At 41.2% G+C, this 17,260-nt stretch overlaps 1 protein-coding gene across 2 annotated transcripts in view; it reads left to right on the plus strand.

Moving 5' to 3' along the window:
* The window catches only part of abca5 (ATP-binding cassette, sub-family A (ABC1), member 5), a 37,273-nt gene that overhangs the window by 19,133 nt on the left and 880 nt on the right, over positions 1-17,260 (plus strand). For both annotated transcript variants that reach the window (XM_085762474.1, XM_085762473.1), the window contains exons 18-37: positions 1,107-1,308; positions 2,259-2,425; positions 3,023-3,150; positions 4,748-4,885; positions 5,993-6,106; positions 6,973-7,143; positions 8,039-8,152; positions 8,267-8,404; positions 10,329-10,397; positions 10,522-10,613; positions 11,489-11,612; positions 11,732-11,849; positions 11,951-12,042; positions 13,075-13,250; positions 13,937-14,012; positions 14,680-14,774; positions 14,929-15,048; positions 15,721-15,873; positions 16,908-16,987; positions 17,071-17,126. In XM_085762474.1, coding sequence (XP_085618600.1) covers positions 1,107-1,308; positions 2,259-2,425; positions 3,023-3,150; positions 4,748-4,885; positions 5,993-6,106; positions 6,973-7,143; positions 8,039-8,152; positions 8,267-8,404; positions 10,329-10,397; positions 10,522-10,613; positions 11,489-11,612; positions 11,732-11,849; positions 11,951-12,042; positions 13,075-13,250; positions 13,937-14,012; positions 14,680-14,774; positions 14,929-15,048; positions 15,721-15,873; positions 16,908-16,987; positions 17,071-17,126 — 2,423 coding nt within the window. The remainder of the gene's footprint in view (positions 1-1,106; positions 1,309-2,258; positions 2,426-3,022; positions 3,151-4,747; positions 4,886-5,992; positions 6,107-6,972; positions 7,144-8,038; positions 8,153-8,266; positions 8,405-10,328; positions 10,398-10,521; positions 10,614-11,488; positions 11,613-11,731; positions 11,850-11,950; positions 12,043-13,074; positions 13,251-13,936; positions 14,013-14,679; positions 14,775-14,928; positions 15,049-15,720; positions 15,874-16,907; positions 16,988-17,070; positions 17,127-17,260) is intronic.

A 17,260-nucleotide genomic window follows, 5' to 3' on the forward strand; every position in this document is an offset into this window, starting at 1 on the left:
TGTGTTTTTGTGTGATTTTGATGTTGTTGAAGATGAATTTCACTTTGTGTTTCAACGCACTCTGTACAATGAGCTCAGGAAATCCTTGTTTTAAAAAGTTCAGGCGAAGAATATATCGATTTATTTTGGATGTCTGAGTGTCTGAGACATGTTGAGTTGGTTTTTCAGGGAGGAGATCTGTGTCCTGGTCAGATTTATGGAAAAAACACACCAACACTGAGACAGAAAACATTATATCCTACATAAAACTACAACTCACTATTATTGTTTTGTATATTGTATACAGGAAAATCTGCCTGTAAACTGTTGCATGAGTCTATGGATCCAAACTCATGAGAAGACTCTTTATCCATCTTTGAATGTCTGTATTTTACGGAAGCATATTGCATTCACTTGAGTAATTTGTTTTTTTTGAATAATTGTCTCTGTTTTTCTGACTAATTTTTTTCTGTTTTTCGTGGTAATTTTTTTCTGACTTAACGAGATTTCAAAATCTCGCGAGAAGCTCCCTCCTGCAAGTAACGTTTAACCGCTGCAGCCGTCAAGCCTCCACTTCATCATGGATCTATTACATCTTAGATCCATGAGATACATCCATGGATATGCTCCACAAAAAATACAGTCGAGCTATCACCGGCATTGAAGATTTTCAAAGGAAGACCCCACTCATTTTTCTTATTTTCACTGTGTTCCCAAGTAAATTCAGATTTATGTTGGAAGGAAACTACAGAACTCCACCTCAGAAAATATCAGAGCAGTCTGATGTAACAGCTTTATTTTGAAATCAGTCCTTACGTTACTTGCAGGTGGTAGCTTCTCAAGGGATTTTGAAATCTCAATAGCTAAGTCAGAAAAAAATTACCACGAAAAACAGGAGGAAAAAAATGAGTCAGAAAAACTGAAAAAATGATTCAAAAAAACAAACCAAAAAATTAATTACTCAGAAAAACAGGATTTTTTTTTTATTATTCAAGTGAATGCAATACGCTTCCATAGTATTTATATTGTCTAGTGTCCTAACAGCCCATGTGGACTGGGCACAGTAATGTACACGACACTTAGATAAATCAACCAACCAACCCATCAGTCCTGTTAAATGTCTCCAGACTACAGCGTGTTCAACCGGGAGCAGGCGGAGGACGAGGCCGACACCGCCTCGGTGGACGACACGGACCAGCAGCTGCTCACCTTCTCCGACAACAAGTCTGACGGCGTGTCGGGTCACGCTCTGTGGCGGCAGCAGTTCAGCACCGTGGCCTGGCTGCACATGCTCAACATGCGGCGGGAGAGGAAGGCCTTCGTCTACACGTGAGTGGCCATGACGCTTTCAGGTCGATGACTGCTACAGTTCACTTCATCTATATCATCTGCTGCAGGGCCGTAAAGAGCAGGGATGCAACAAATCTAGAGCTGCAACGAACGATTATTTACCTTATCGATTAATCTGTTGATTATTTAAACGATTTATCGGTCAGGCTTAGTTGTTTGGTCAATAAAATGTTGAAAAATGTCAATCAGTGTTTCCCAAACCACCAGACGACGTCCTCAAATGTCTTGTTTTGTCTGCAAACCAAAGAGAGACTCAGTTTATTGTCATAAAGGAACAAAGAAACCAGAAATATTCACATTTAAGAAGCTGAAATCAGAGAATTTTGACTTCTTTTTAATTAAAAAACTACTCAAACTGATTATTAGATTATCAGAATAGTTGACGATTAATTTAATAATCGATTATTGTTCGATTAATCAATTAAGTGTTGCAGCTCTAAACAAATCCAGGAATCGGTTTCGGGATTCGGACGAATTTTGGGTTTTTTGATAAGATTCAGTTTCAACTGAACTGAACCCGAAGCACTGAAGCCTAAAACATTACACACAGGCTAATGGAAATTAGCATCGCTATCGTGGTCATTTTAAACCAACAAACAGCTGTTATTTTTTTAACCATAAACATGTAAAGTGAAAAAGACCACCGTTCATCCGTAGGAAAAATACTTCATAAAGCTGCTGGGGCTGAACTTTTGAAACTTAGAAAACAACAAAACAGCAAACGCACACTCAAAAGACTGTGCATATATCAATTTATTACAAGCTTTTTTTTTCTTTCTTGTTTTGAATGAGAAAAAACAACTAAGGTATCCTGAATGACTTAAATGTTTTGAGTGTGAGCGTTAATTCTGTTCAAATGCAAAATAGTGGTGAAAGTTATTATTGCACATAGTTTTTTACAGTTAGAATAAATGTTGCTTGTGTTGCAGTCTGGCCTTGTTCCTGGTGTTCGTGGCTGCCGTGCTGGTTCTGTCTCTGGCCACAGGAAACATCCAGATCCACTCTCCAGACCGACAGTTTCTGCCCATTTACCTCCTCAAGAGGAACGAGTCGCCACGGAGATACAGCACCAGCCTCCTGGTGCAGAACTCCTCAGGTGAGACCGACAGAGATGCAACACACACACACACAAACCTTGTAGTGAAAGGATGCATACTGCAAAAACTCAAAATGTTACCAAGAATATTTGTCTTATTTCTAGTCAAAATGTCATTTCTAGTTAAAACAAATTGAATTATACTTAAAATAAGACTCATCACATTAAAAAGTAGCATGTTTTTAGACACTTTTTACTTATTTCAAGCATATTTTAACTAGAAATAAGTAGAAAAATCTGATAGTGGAGCAAGTTTTTCTTTCTTATTACAAGCACAAAAAACCTGCTTTCACTGGCAGATTTTTCTACTTATTTCAATTGAAAATTAGTTTAAAACAAGTGAAAATGATCTAAAAACAAGTTAATTTTTAGGTGATGAGTCTTATTTTAAGTGGAAAGAGATTAGTTTTGACTAGAAATGAGACATTTTGACAACAAATAAGACAAATATTCTTGGTAACATTTTGTGTTTTTGCAATGCAGGCGATTATTTCTTCCTCCGTCAGGGTTTTTTGTTACGATCTGACCTGAGATCAGCTGTAAATATTGTGACGTATAATCGATAAGAGCTGCCGTTCTCTCTCCTCCCGCCAACAGGCTCCGATATCTCCGACTTCATGCACAACCTGGAGGCTCAGGACATCAAGGTGGAGACGATGAAGCACGGTGACTACATGGCCGCCGCCCCGCACAGCGCCGCCATCAACGTCACGGGATCCAACAAGGTCACTTTCATGTCGGACATAGTAGAACGTTTAACCTGCCTTGTTTGATGTTGATTCAGTCAGATTTCATGCAGTGTTTTGAGTCCTTTATTTTGCGCTTAATGCTGCACACAAATATAAAGTAGCCATCACACTCTGTTTAAAGATGATTTATATAGATATACTGTATAAAGAAGACAGAAATTTAAATCATGCAATTTATTTCTCCTACAGTACACTGCACTTGCACTTCATCTATATAATCTGCTGCAGGGCCGTAAAGAGCAGGGATTTAACAAATCTAGAGCTGCAACTAACGATTATTTTCATTATCGATTCATCTGTTGATTATTTAAACAATTTATCGGTCAGGCCTAGTTGTTTGGTCAATAAAATGTTGAAAAACATCGATCAGTGTTTCCCAAACCACCAGTCGACGTCCTCAAATGTCTTGTTTTGTCCACAAACCAAAGAGAGACTCAGTTTATTGTCATAAAGGAACAAAGAAACCATAAATATTCAAATTTAAGAAGCTGGAATCTGAGGATTTTGACTTTTTTTCTTAAAAAACTACTCAAACTGATTATTAAATTATCAAAATAGTTGACGATTAATTTAATAATCGATTATTGTTCGATTAATTGTTGCAGCTCTAAACAAATCCAGGAATCGGTTTCGGATTCTGACAAATTTGGGTTTTTTGATAAGATTCAGTTTCAACCGAACTGAACCCGAAGCACTGAAGCCTAAAACAGCTGTTATTTTTTTAACCATAATCATGTAAAGTGAAAAAGGACACCGTTCAGAAGAAGAAAGAAAGAAGACAGAAATTTAAATCATGCAATGCAGTCATGCAAAATGACAGCGTTAAAGGAGGCAACAGTTGAAAATGTGTGTCCCACTTTCAGCGACAACCAGGACGAAATGATATCTTTTAACATGGCTTTCCTCTCAGAGCAGCTTCTTTTGCAGCTCATCATCAAAATCTCTCAATGTTTTCATCATCATCATTTTATATCCACTACAAAATTCATTCATGTGTTTGGAAAAAAATAAAAATCCAATGCTTTATTTTTTCTACTCACAGAGAAAAAGATTATTTTTTCCCCACAAAGTTGTTTTTTAAATTATTATTACATAACACTTTCTGCCATATAAGTTATTGTATTATTTGTAAACCGATCACATAACAAAGAAATTAACAGTCGACAATTATGTTTCCTTGTTTTTACAAAAGATGAGAAAAAATAATCCCTGACAAAAAGGACTAATGACAAAAATAAAAAGCAAGTAAACAGGCAGAGCCCTGCATCAACAAAACAGATGAAATAAAATGGACAGGACAAAAAAAGGGGCTTGTAATGTGGCACAGTTTGACACAACATTTTGTGGTGTGTGCAATAAATACCTATGTGATGTTGAAAGAATAAATAAATAAAGTCGGACATATTGAATTTAGTTTTTAAAACCAGATCTCCTCCTGCTGCTGTTCCAGATGAAGGGTCCTCTGGTCGAGGGCTTCGTCCTCCAGCCGAGAGCTTTTTATTTAGATGAAGAGCCGTTCACCTGCCGACACTCGTTAACCCTTCACTGTCTCTCTCTCTCTCTCTGCTCACAGGGTTTCAGATACAGCGTTGCGTTCAACAGCACCACGGTGCACTCGCTGCCCATGGCCGTCAACGTGCTGAGCAACGCTCTGCTCCGCGGCCTGAACGGCACCGGACACATCAGGACCTGGACCAAACCCTTCGATTATGTGAGTGTTTTAGAGTCTGATCTCATATTTCCTGTTTAGTTGAACTGTTTAAAGCCCCAGTATGTAACTTATTTGGCTTTTTATTAGCAAAAATCAAACATTGCTTTCATAAATCCGTATTTCACTGAAGTGGAATCACAGCTGCATACAAAGTAAAGCTTTCTGGTTCCTTAGAATGAGTTGTTACAAGTCGTTACAAATACATAAGTGGGCGACGCACCGAACCGAGACGGCCATGTTGTATCGCCATTTTTTTTTTACGTTGAGTGGCAGCGTGACCGTAGGTAACCACGGAAACTGAGCGGAGCTGTGGGCTCGGCCTGTTAAAACTGTCACCACTGTGTAGTGTGAGGAAGGACGGAGGCACTGGTGTTGCATTCAGGTGCAGTCAGGCAGACGGCCGTCGGCAAACCAACCGGATGTCATTTTACTGGACAAGAGAAAGACGGTAAACACTGCAAAAACTCAAAATCTTACCAAGAATATTTGTCTTATTTCTAGTCAAAATGTCATTTCTAGTCAAAACAAATCTCATTCTACTTAAAATAAGACTCATCACATTAAAAAAGTAGCTTGTTTTTAGAAACTTTTTTACTTTTTTCAAGCATATTTTCACTTGAAATAAGTAGAAAAATCTGACAGTGGAGCAAGTTTTTCTTTCTTATTACAAGCACAAAAAACTTGCTTTCACTGGCAGATTTTTCTACTTATTTCAATTGAAAATTAGTTTGAAACAAGTAAAAAATATCTAAAAACAAGTTAATTTTTAGGTGATGAGTCTTATTTTAAGTGGAAAGAGATTAGTTTTGACTAGAAATGAGACATTTTGACAAGAAATAAGACAAATATTCTTGGAAAGACTTTGAGTTTTTGCAGTGAAACGTGGGTCAGGTAAACAATACCACATCACCATGACAACATGTTGTCAGGCCTGTATTGTTTTGCCTCGTGCTGGCGGACCACTTGTTTACATAGACGCTTGTTTATCCTGTTACATGCAGCGTCTGTTGTCTGTCTGACGTCTGCCCGGTTTCACCTGAATGCAACATCCTAATTCCTACGCATTATACCTTTTTAAAGATGTTTTTTTTAACCTTTATGTTTCAGCAAATCCCAGATGCGACGTCCTACGCGCTGGTCTACATCGAGGCCATCATCCTGGGGATGCTCGCCGCTGGGATGCCCGCGTACTTCGCCATGGACCACACTCGAGACCGAGAGGTGACTGTGATTTTATTTTAATCTCTTCAGGAAGATGATGATGATGATGTAATGTTCAAAAGTGCTCCACTGCAACAGTTCAGGGATTTTCATTTAGTTGGGATTATTTTTATGATGTTTTGGTTTTAATGGAGAGAGGGAGAGAGAGAGGAGGTAATGAGTTGATTTAAGAGTTGGTGGCTTCACTGTGGCTTCACACAGAGATAAATCCCTCTGCAGCTTAGGAGTTCAACTTTGACTTGCAAATTTGTGCAAACTACTGCAGACACACCTGTTCTGCTCTGAGGCTTCACCGACTTTTACTTTCCCTCTCTCACTCTCTCTCTCTGTGGTAAAGTGCTGACTCAGCAGAATCTCCAGGTCCAGAGAGTTTGAGCTGCTCCGATAATGAAGCTGCTCATTTCATTTCTTTTTATTCTAAAGACCATAGGATATGAATATATTTAAATCACTCGACGTTTTCACTGCAAAAACTCTTATTTCTAGTCAAAACAAATCTCATTCTACTTAAAATAAGACTCATCACATTAAAAAATAGCTTGTTTTTAGACACTTTTTACTTCTTTCAAGCAGATTTTCACTTGAAATAAGTAGAAAAATCTGATAGTGGAGCAAGTTTTTCCTCCTTATTACAAGCACAAAAAACTGGCAGATTTTTCTACTCATTTCAATTGAAAATTTGTTTGAAACAAGTGAAAAGTGTCTAAAAACTAGTAAATTTTTAGGTGATGAGTCTTATTTTAAGTGGAAAGAGTTTAGTTTTGACTAGAAATTAGACATTTTGACAAGAAATAAGACAAATATTCTTGGAAAGATTTTGGGTTTTTGCAGTGTTTTTTATTTATTTTATTTTATTTCCTGTCCAGATCAAGTGCCGCTCCACGCTGCGGATCTCGGGCCTGGTCCCGTCGGCGTACTGGTGCGGTCAGGCCGCCGTCGACATCCCCTTCTACTATCTGATCCTGTCCTGCATGACCACCATCCTCTTCTCCTTCCACACTGGAAACCTGCTCACGTCCAGCAACCTCACAGCTGTGGTGCGTTCAAACGCCGTAGGAAAACACAGCACTGTTGACATTTTAAAGGGATACGCCAACATTTTTTTTTGGAGTCCATGAGCAGCAGATAGACACCATCCTTTCGACTGTGCGTGCAGTAACAAGGGAGATAGAGCCGCATCACCGTAATTAGCTTAGCTCAAACACTGGAAGTGTATGGGTAGTGTTAGCCTGCCTCCACCTAAAGTCATCAGAGAAACTCTTCAGCAACTCTAAACGGAAACCGGCGGGCCGATCTTCGTCTCAGAGCTGACAAAACTCTCCGGTAAGGCATCTTGAGCCGTCAAATGCCGCTAACGGGACGAGATCGGTCAAAACGGAGGGTTCAAGCAAAGACGGTTTATTTTGGTTCAAGCTAGCTACATTGAGGGTAGGTTAGCTTCCTATTTCAAAGTAAAAGCACAAATTCTATCGTCATGGTTTTCTGTATGTAAAGGGCAACGGGTGTTTTATTTTGTGAAAGTAACCGGAAGTGCGTTGGTCACAACGGCTAGCTTGAGTAGCGCCGGATTCGTCTGAACAAAATTGTAAACAGCTGGTATTTAGACAAATTAACGACACACTGCTGATCTAAACGGCTACTTTCTCACCTAAACATGTTTGAAATGTTGATAAAGTGATATATTTACAGAGTTTAGAGCTTAGGAGGCAGGCTAACACTACCTATACACTTCCAGTGTTTGAGCTAAGCTAATTACGGGCGATACGGCTCTATCTCCCTTGTTACTGCACGCACAGTCGAAAGGATGGTGTCTATCTGCTGGTCATGGACTCGGGAGAGAGGCAAGACACGTAAAAAAAAAAAAGTTGGCGTATCCCTTTAACACAGTGTAATGATTTTTATGACATCTTCTTCTTCTTCTTCTCCTCTCAGGTCTTGTGCATCGTCGGCTTCGGTCCTTCCATGATCCTCTTCACTTACGTCTTTTCTTTCGGCTTCGCTCGAGTCCAGAGCAACAGAGACTTCTTCTCCGTCATCTCCATGATGGTGAGAGACGACTGAACTGAAGATGTCACCAGTTGTTCTAAAAGAGGATAAAAGAGTGAATGAATGAATGAATGAATGAATGAATGAATGAATGCCTTGTGTCTTGTGTCTCAGGTGTGCGTGGTGTCGGCGTCTCTGGTTCAGTTGTCGTTTCTGAACGACAGCCCGGGTCTGACCAGAAACATGCACAACCTGCTGTGCTTCTTCAACCCTCTGTATCCTCTGATGGGATGCCTCAACTGCATCACCAAGGTAGGAGGAGACACACACGTCCCTGCAGAGACGCTGTCTGTCTGTATGTTTGCAGGGTTCCCACGCGTCCTGGAAAACCTGGAAAACCTGGAAAATAGTTGACCAATTATCCAGTCATGGAAAACACATGGAAATTGAGAAAAAGGGTAAAATGTACTGGAAAAGCTTGAGTTCTCCTGGAAAATGATTTATCACATGGTGACATCAGCTACCAGAGCTTTTCAGACCCCACCAAGGATTTATTTTCCAAAGATGTGCCCAGCGAGAAAAGAGAGCTGTTTTAGGTGTGGTTTAAAAACAAAAACAACATGTTTTTGCGTTGTTCTATGATAAATGTCTTTTAATTTCTGAGCACGTAAGATATTATTTCATAGATACAGTAAGTTAGAGCCATAGGTTGCGCATCTTTAAATCAAACTTTTGGGGGGTGAGAGACATTAAATAAATATAGAAACAAAAACTGGTTGAATGTACAAAATAAAGTACAACTGTCTAACTACAACTTCTCCAAAGCATGAATGGGACGGGGTGATGTGTAAGGCCTAATAGCATGTCTGTCAGACTCTAGCAGCTGAAAATGTCCTGGAAAAGTCCTGGAAAATGATTACAAGAAAAGAGTGGGAACCCTGGTTTGGCTTGTTGTCTTTTTTAAACCTGCATGAATCTCTGTTTGATGCGGAGGAGTTTCTCTCTGTGACGATGACACCGAGTTTGCACTTTCTGTCTGGCTGCACATCGACACCATGATGCAGCAGAACTCATTATCACTCTTATATAAAACCATAGGAAGCAGCTCAGACTGAACCAGTTTATCTTGATCTATAAGACAGTGGTTCCCAACGTGTGGTCCGGGGACCCCCAACCCCGAACCCTCAACTTTTTCTTGAAATTTTACCACCTTTTTCTAGAATTGTTAAACTTTTTTTTTTTTTTTTTGAGAATTTTACCACTTCTTCCTAGAAATGTTTGAATGTTTTTGGAGAAATTGTACCACTTCTTTTTTCCAGAGAATTTCTGTATAATGTTTCCAAAAATTCACACCATTGCCCCTAATTTGAAAGTACAAAACTTTATTCAGTCTCGGAACAAATATTTGTGTATTTCTGGTGTTCGCTTCAAAATTTTGTCCAATGGGGGTCCGTGGTCTAATTTGTGTCAGTTTTGGGGTCCTTGATGTAAAATAGTTTGAGAGCCACTGCTATAGGGGAAATAAACCATATACAGCCGGGAAAATAAGTATTAGTAACGCGTCAGTAGACTTGCATGGTGAACATGCATAGATGGCATGGCGGTTAACTGCATTACTCTTTGGTTTTTTTTTTAACAACTGTACCTGCTAATTGCAGTTCTAGTTTTCTTTTGACTGTGAAATGTTCTTTTTAGTTCCAGATTAACGGCACTAACAGATAAAACGGTGCATTCAGACCCGTCTGTAACCGATGCATCAGTTTGTTCTGCAGCATCAGTTTCTGAAGGTCTGGAGAAGCTCTCTGCTTTTGCCTCTTGTGTGACGCCTTGGTGATGAGAAACCTTTTCATAGGCGTCAACTGGACTAAAGCAGCTGATGTTACTTTGCATGATTAGGATTAATCACAGGATGACTTTCTAAACACTGACCGACTCCAGCTGCTTCTTTTCCCTGCCTGCACCTCCTCCTTTTCTCCATGTGTTCAATACTTATTCCCTGTGTCATTTCACTTTATTACAAATTACTTTATTTATGGACATAAATGTTTGGATTTCTTTGTATGTATGCATTAGTTGGGTTGTTGCCGACATCTGGTTAAAATTTCATGTCAATAGCTCCGTTAGGAATATATTTTCTGAGAAAAATGTTGACGCATTCAATACTTATTTTCCCCGTTGTATCTACACTTTCATCTAAATGCCGATATAAACTGTTCGATGTTGTTTCTGTCCTCAGGCGACGTTTCTCCCGTCTCTTTATGATGAGAACTTCCTGTGGAAGAACCTGCTCATTGCGGTCGTAGCTGTACGTATCTCATCTGAAATCATCCAACCAACCAAAGCACAAACAAGGAGGCAGCTCATCCTCAATCTATGTGTGTGTGTGTGTGTGTGTGTGTGTGTGTGTGTGTGTGTGTGTGTGTGTGCAGCCCTATCTCCAGTGCATCCTGCTACTCTTCCTGCTGCGTTGGCTGGAGATCCACTACGGAGGGAGGACGATGAAAAACGACCAGTTCTGCAGGTGAGACGTGATTTAAACACGAAAAAAGAGTAAAGTGCTGCTTGTAGGAAAACCATAACAAGGAAGCTGCTAAAACTAGAAAAACCTACAGTGGATTGACATCGTTTATGACATTTTTTAAAGGGATAGTTCAACATTTTGGCAAATTGGCCCATTGGCCCATTGCCATAATCCCTATAGTCATAGCAGTAGATTTGTTACCTTTAATTGTTGGTGCAAGCTATTTTTAGAACGGCAGACAGACAGTTGTTTTAGAGGTAAATTCATGAAAAACCGCTGATGCGCGATGCCTTCAGGGACAGTTTTTCATCAAGCAGTCTCTGTATTTCCCTCTAAAACAACTCTGTCTGGTAACGTTGTGTTATTATCTCATAGCGTGGTGAATGTGCAGGTCACAACTTGTCCACCAGAGCGTTGTGGAGTTGTTGGATTGTGTATTTGATGAGTTTGATGAGAGAAACCAAGAAATCCCATAATGAGCCTCCGTAGCGTAGCTCTGAGCAGCTCACGGCTCTGCTCCGCCGTTCTAAAAACATCTTGCACCGACAATTAAAGGTAACGAACCTACTGCTATGACTATAGGGATTATAGCAACGGGCCAATTTGCCAAAATGTTAAACTATCCCTTTAAACCTTTTGTATCTTGTTTTTTAGTATCACAAATGTGCAGTCTAGCATTCCTGTTCTAGGGAGTTCAGTTCTTCATTTAGCATTGTATAAATGTCATCTTTTGTATTGTTGAGGGAGGACCAGTCATTTATCTGTATTGTTTGTGTATTGCTGTGTGATTCAGTTGTAATTTGAATGAATTGTTATGTGAAAGAACATGAAAAATCATAATAAAAAGAGAAATTAAAAATAAAAACCCTCCTCAGGATCTCATCCCAGCCCAAACCCAAAGTGGAGAAGAACCCGGAGGAGGGGCTGAACGAGGACGAGGACGTTCAGATGGAGAAGGCCCGAGTGAAGGAGGCGCTCACCTGCCAGTCCTGTGAGGAGGTCAGTGAACGCCTCATCTACTGTATAAAGAACATGTTTTAACTCTGTGTGTGTGTTCATGTGGTGATCACTGTGTGTTGTTGTTGTTGCTGTTGTTGTGTGTCTCTTCTCGGGGACAGAAACCGGCCGTGGTGGTGAGCAACCTGAGGAAACAGTACAAAGGCCGACGAGAAGGTTTCTCCTTCAGCAAGAAGAGGAAAGTGGCCACGAAGAACATCTCCTTCTGCGTACGCAAAGGTACAGCACGTGCAGGCAGCCGTTGTCCTGGAGACTGATGGTTTCTGCTGCTTCCTGTGGAGAGAAACACTAAACAACCCGTTTTTTTTTCTTTCCTCCAGGAGAAGTTCTGGGTCTGTTGGGTCCAAACGGAGCAGGAAAAAGCACCGTGATGCACATGTTGTCAGGAGACACCGACCCCACTGCAGGACAGGTACACGACACGTCACATGACACACAATAATACTAGATGTGTGAGTAGAAACCTGGGGCCGGATTCACCAATATGTTCTTAAGAAAGATCTTCACCCTCCTGTTGTCCACCTGGGTCAAGGAAGGAAGGAAGGACGAAGGGAAAGAAGGAAGGAAGGAAGGCAGGAAGGACAAAGGGAAAGATGGGAGGAAATAAGGAAGGAAAAAAGGAAGGAAAGATAGATGGAGGGAGGGAACAGATTGGGTCAAAAGGGAAGGAAGGAAGGGAAAAGGGAAGGAAAGAAAGGAGGGAGGGAACAGATTCATTCTAGGAAGGAAGAAGGGAAGGGAAGAAGGAACGAAAGAAAGATGGAGGGTCAGTTGGATCAAAATAAGGAAGGAAGGAAGGAAGGAAGGATTGTGGAAAGAAGGAAGAGAGAAGGGACGAAAAGAAGGAAGGATGGAGAAAGGGAACAGATTTCAATTTGACCCAGAAGGACAACATGAGGGTTAAGAAATGTGTTAAGAAGAAAATTAAGAAGTTCATAATAAAGTTCTTAAGTGCAAATCCTCAATATTTTCTTAAGAACAGTCATTTCTTACGAATTTCTAATTTTTCCTACTTACGAAGGAAAGGAAAAAGAAAGGTACAATAGATGGAGGGAGGGAACCGATTGGGTCAAGAAGGAAGGAAGAAGAAGTAAGGATGAAGGGAACAATGGAAGGAAAGAAAAATGGAGGGAAAGAACAGATTAGGTCAAGGAAGGAAGCAGAAGGAAGGAAGGGAAAGGGAAAAAGGATTGTGGAAAGAGGGAAGGGAGAAAGGAAGGAAGGATGGAGGAAGGGAACAACAGGAGGGTTAAGGAAAAACAGACGAAGTCATATTCTCCCAAAATGTTCTTAAGAAAAAAATGACATCAAATACACAATCCAACAGTCGACCAAAAAAAAATCCAAATAAAGGTTTTTTTTCTTAAAAGAAGGTTTTGTGAATCTGGCCCCTGATGTGTGTGTGTGTGTGTGTGTGTGTCGTTGGTTACCGTTGGTTGTCCAGGTGCTGATGGGCGACTACAGCACCGAGTTTCGTCCCGTGGACTCTCCTCTGGAGCACGTGGGCTACTGTCCTCAGGTCAACCCCCTGTGGCCCCGCATCACGCTGCAGGAGCATCTGGAGATCTACGCCGCCGTCAAAGGCCTGAGAGGACAGGACGTCCCCGGCATCATCAGACGGTGAGCGCCACGTTTAACAGGTTTTAAAGGGTTGTTGTTGGTTTTTTAATCACTTTTACAGACTTGGTTTTATCTGATGTCATCCTCTTTTTTTTAATCATTGTTTTTATTTTGTTTCCTATCATTTTTATTCCCCTTCTTCATGTCCCCTTACTCCCTTAGGTGGTTTAGTTTCCCATCCCACTTCACTGTCACTATTGCCTCATTTTAGTTTTCTCACTTTTACTCCGACACTCTTAGGGCGCTTTCACACCGCTAGTTCGATTATTTGGTCCGCGTTCACACATGCAAATGAACCAAAACTGGTCTGAATGACGTTTCGTTTGAAAGCGCCCTTAGTTTTACTTTTATGCCTTGTTCTACTTGAACTCTTTATCCCATCTTTTCTCCTTTTATCATGTTTATCTCCCCTTTTATTTATTTGATCTAATCAACTGCATCCTGCATTTTACTTTGACTCCTCCTGATCTCAGTTTATTGTTGTGGTTTTGTGTTGCCTGTGTTGTTGCTGTAATGCTCGGCTGCTCCATCTCCTATAACTTGTGACATTTTTATGTTTCCTGTGGACTTTCTTTGTTGCTTTTTTTATCAAGCAGCTTGTAAACTTGTGTTTTTAAAGGTGCTATATACAGTAAATAAAGTTGTTATTATTATGGGCTAATGTGACCTGTCATTGTGGTCGTCAGGGTGGTGAACGCTCTGGAGCTGAAGGATCACCTGAACAAACAAGCCAAGAGTCTGTCAGCAGGACTCAAGAGGAAGGTGAGTTTAAAACCCCTCAGCTGGTTTGTTCCCATCATGCACTGCACATCCCTCCATCACATAAAGACACACTCACTCACACCAGAACAGGATTTAATAAACTGAGTTTATTCTGACTATTTTTGCTGAAATTCACTGCAAAAACTCAAAATCTTTCCAAGAATATTTGTCTTCTTTCTTGTCAAAATGTCTCATTTCTAGTCAAAACTAATCTCTTTCCACTTAAAATAAGACTCATCACCTAAAAATGTACTTGTTTTTAGATAATTTTCACTTGTTTCAAACTAATTTTCCATTGAAATGAGTAAAAAAAATCTGCCAGTGAAATAAAGTTTTTTGTGCTTGTAATAAGAAAGAAAATCTTGCTCCACTATCAGATTTTTCTACTTATTTCAAGTAAAAATCTGCTTGAAAGAAGTAAAAAGTGTCTAAAAACAAGCTACTTTTTAATGTGATGAGTCTTATTTTAAGTAGAAAGAGATTAGTTTTGACTAGAAATGACATTTTGATTAGAAATAAGACAAATATTCTTGGTAAGATTTTGAGTTTTTGCAGTTATAACCAACCTGCTGAAGTTAAATCTTGGAGTTTGTCTTGACACTTGTGTGACTTCCTGTTGAATATTTCCTGTTTTTTCTTCCTCCTCCTCCTCCTCGTCCGTCTGCAGCTCTGTTTCGCCCTCAGTATGATCGGGAACCCTCAGATCGTTCTGCTGGACGAGCCGTCGTCGGGGATGGACCCCAAGTCCAAGCAGCGCATGTGGTGAGAGGACAAAACGTCTTCACCTCCAGCTGCAGAGGAGGAACTGAGTTTAGTGTCTTACCGTGTGTGTGTGTGTGTGTGTGTGTGTGTGTGCGTCTGTATGTGTGTGTGTGTGTGTTTGTTTGTGTGTGTGCGTGTGTGTGTGTGTGTGCAGGAGAGCCATACGAGCTGCGTTCAAGAACCGTCAGCGAGGCGCCATCCTCACCACACACTACATGGAGGAGGCGGAGGCCGTGTGCGACCGCGTGGCCATCATGGTGTCGGGGCAACTCAGGTCAGAACCAGCAGCTCTGTTGGGACGAGGCATTTAGTTTAAAGGGATAGTTCAACATTTTGGCCCATTGCCATAATCCCTATAGTCATAGCAGTAGGTTCGTTACCTTTAATTGTCAGTGCAAGCTATTTTTAGAACAGCGGAGCAGAGCCGCGAGCTGCTCAGAGCTACGCTACGGAGGCTCATTATGGGATTTCTTGGTTTCCCTCATCAAACTCATCAAATACACAATCCAACAACTCCACAACGCTCTGGTGGACAAGTTGTGACCTGCACATTCACCACGCTATGAGATAATAACACAACGTTACCACACAGAGTTGTTTTAGAGGGAAATACAGAGACTGTTGATGAAAAACTGTCCCTGAAGGCAACGCGCATCAGTGGTTTTGCATGAATTTGCCTCTAAAACAACTCTGTCTGGTAACGTTGTGTTATTATCTCATAGCGTGGTGAATGAGTTTGATGAGGGAAACCAAGAAATCCCATGAGCCTCCGTAGCGTAGCTCTGAGCAGCTCACAGCTCTGCTCCGCCGTTCTAAAAACAGCTTGCACCAACAATTAAAGGTAACAAACCTACTGCTATGACTATAGGGATTATGGCAATGGGCCAATTAGCCAACATGTTGAACTATCTCTTTAACACAGTGTTTGTCTCTCTCTGTGTGTCAGGTGCATCGGCTCCATCCAGCACCTGAAGGGGAAGTACGGCCGCGGCTACAGTCTGGAGGTGAAGCTGAGGGAGGAGCTGACGGGGCTCCAGCAGGTGGCGCTGCTGCACAAGGAGATCCTCCGAATCTTCCCTCACGCCGCCCGACAGGAGAGGTGAGGCCACACGAACATAGAAAACACGAACATTTAAAGGGATACGCCAACATTTTTTTTTTCGTGTCTTGCCTCACTCCCGAGTCCATGACCAGCAGATAGACACCATCCTTTCGACTGTGCGTGCAGTAACAAGGGAGATAGAGCCGTATCGCCCGTAATTAGCTTAGCTCAAACACTGGAAGTGTATGGGTAGTGTTAGCCTGCCTCCTATCCGAGCCGAAATCAGCAGTCAGAAGCTGATTTCATTTTAGCTCTAAACTCTGTAAATATATCACTTTATCAACATTTCAAACATTTTTAGGTGAGAAAGTAGCCGTAGCAGTGTGTCGTTAATTTGTCTAAATACCAGCTGTTTACAATTTTGTTCGGACGAATTTGGCGCTACTCAAGCTAGCCGTTGTGACCAACGCACTTCCGGTTACTTTCACAAAATAAAACACCCGTTGCCCTTTACATACAGAAAACCATGACGATAGAATTTGTGCTTTTACTTTGAAACAGGAAGCTAACCTACCCTCGATGTAGCTAGCTTGAACCAAAATAAAGCGTCTTTGCTTGAACCCTCCGTTTTGACCGATCTCGTCCCGTTAGCGGCATTTGACCGCTCAAGATGCCTTACCGGAGAGTTTTGTCAGCTCTGAGACGAAGATCGGCCCGCCGGTTTCCGTTTAGAGTTGCTGAAGAGTTTCTCTGATGACTTTAGGTGGAGGCAGGCTAACACTACCCATACACTTCCAGTGTTTGAGCTAAGCTAATTACAGGCGATACGGCTCTATCTCCCTTGTTACTGCACGCACAGTCAAAAGGATGGTGTCTATCTGCTGGTCATGGACTCGGGAGTGAGGCAAGACACGGAAAAAAAAAAATTGGCATATCCCTTTAACTTCACGGTATCCTTCCTGTAGAAACACCTGCAGCTCTTTTCTTCCTCTTCTTTGGCTCAAAGGAGGTGGAATACAGGAAGTGTTAATGCATGCCTTTCAAAATAAAAGCCAATGAGTGTCTAACTGCTACTGCCGGTGTCTCTGCAGCTTCGCCACTCTGATGGTTTATAAAGTCCCGATGGAAGACGTTAAATCTCTGGCCAAGTCTTTCTCTCAGTTAGAGAGCGGTGAGTCACACACACACACACACACACACGTCTTCCAGCTCATCCAGTTATTAATTATTTAACTTCTCTCTCTTCATCTTCAGCCAAACAAACCTTCAACTTCGAGGAGTACAACTTCTCCCAGTCGACTCTGGAGCAGGTGAGAGACTCAGACGGTTTCTCCTCCTCTTCTCCCTGTCTCTCCTCCTCCTCTGTTCCTTCTTCTCCTCTGTCTCTTCATCCCCCTTTGTCTCTTTGTCCTTCTCTGTCTCATCCTCCTCTTCTATCTCTTCG

The sequence above is a fragment of the Trachurus japonicus genome, chromosome 19, assembly GCF_045865225.1.
Source record: "Trachurus japonicus isolate A0001 chromosome 19, Traja_1.0".
NCBI lineage: Eukaryota > Metazoa > Chordata > Actinopteri > Carangiformes > Carangidae > Trachurus > Trachurus japonicus.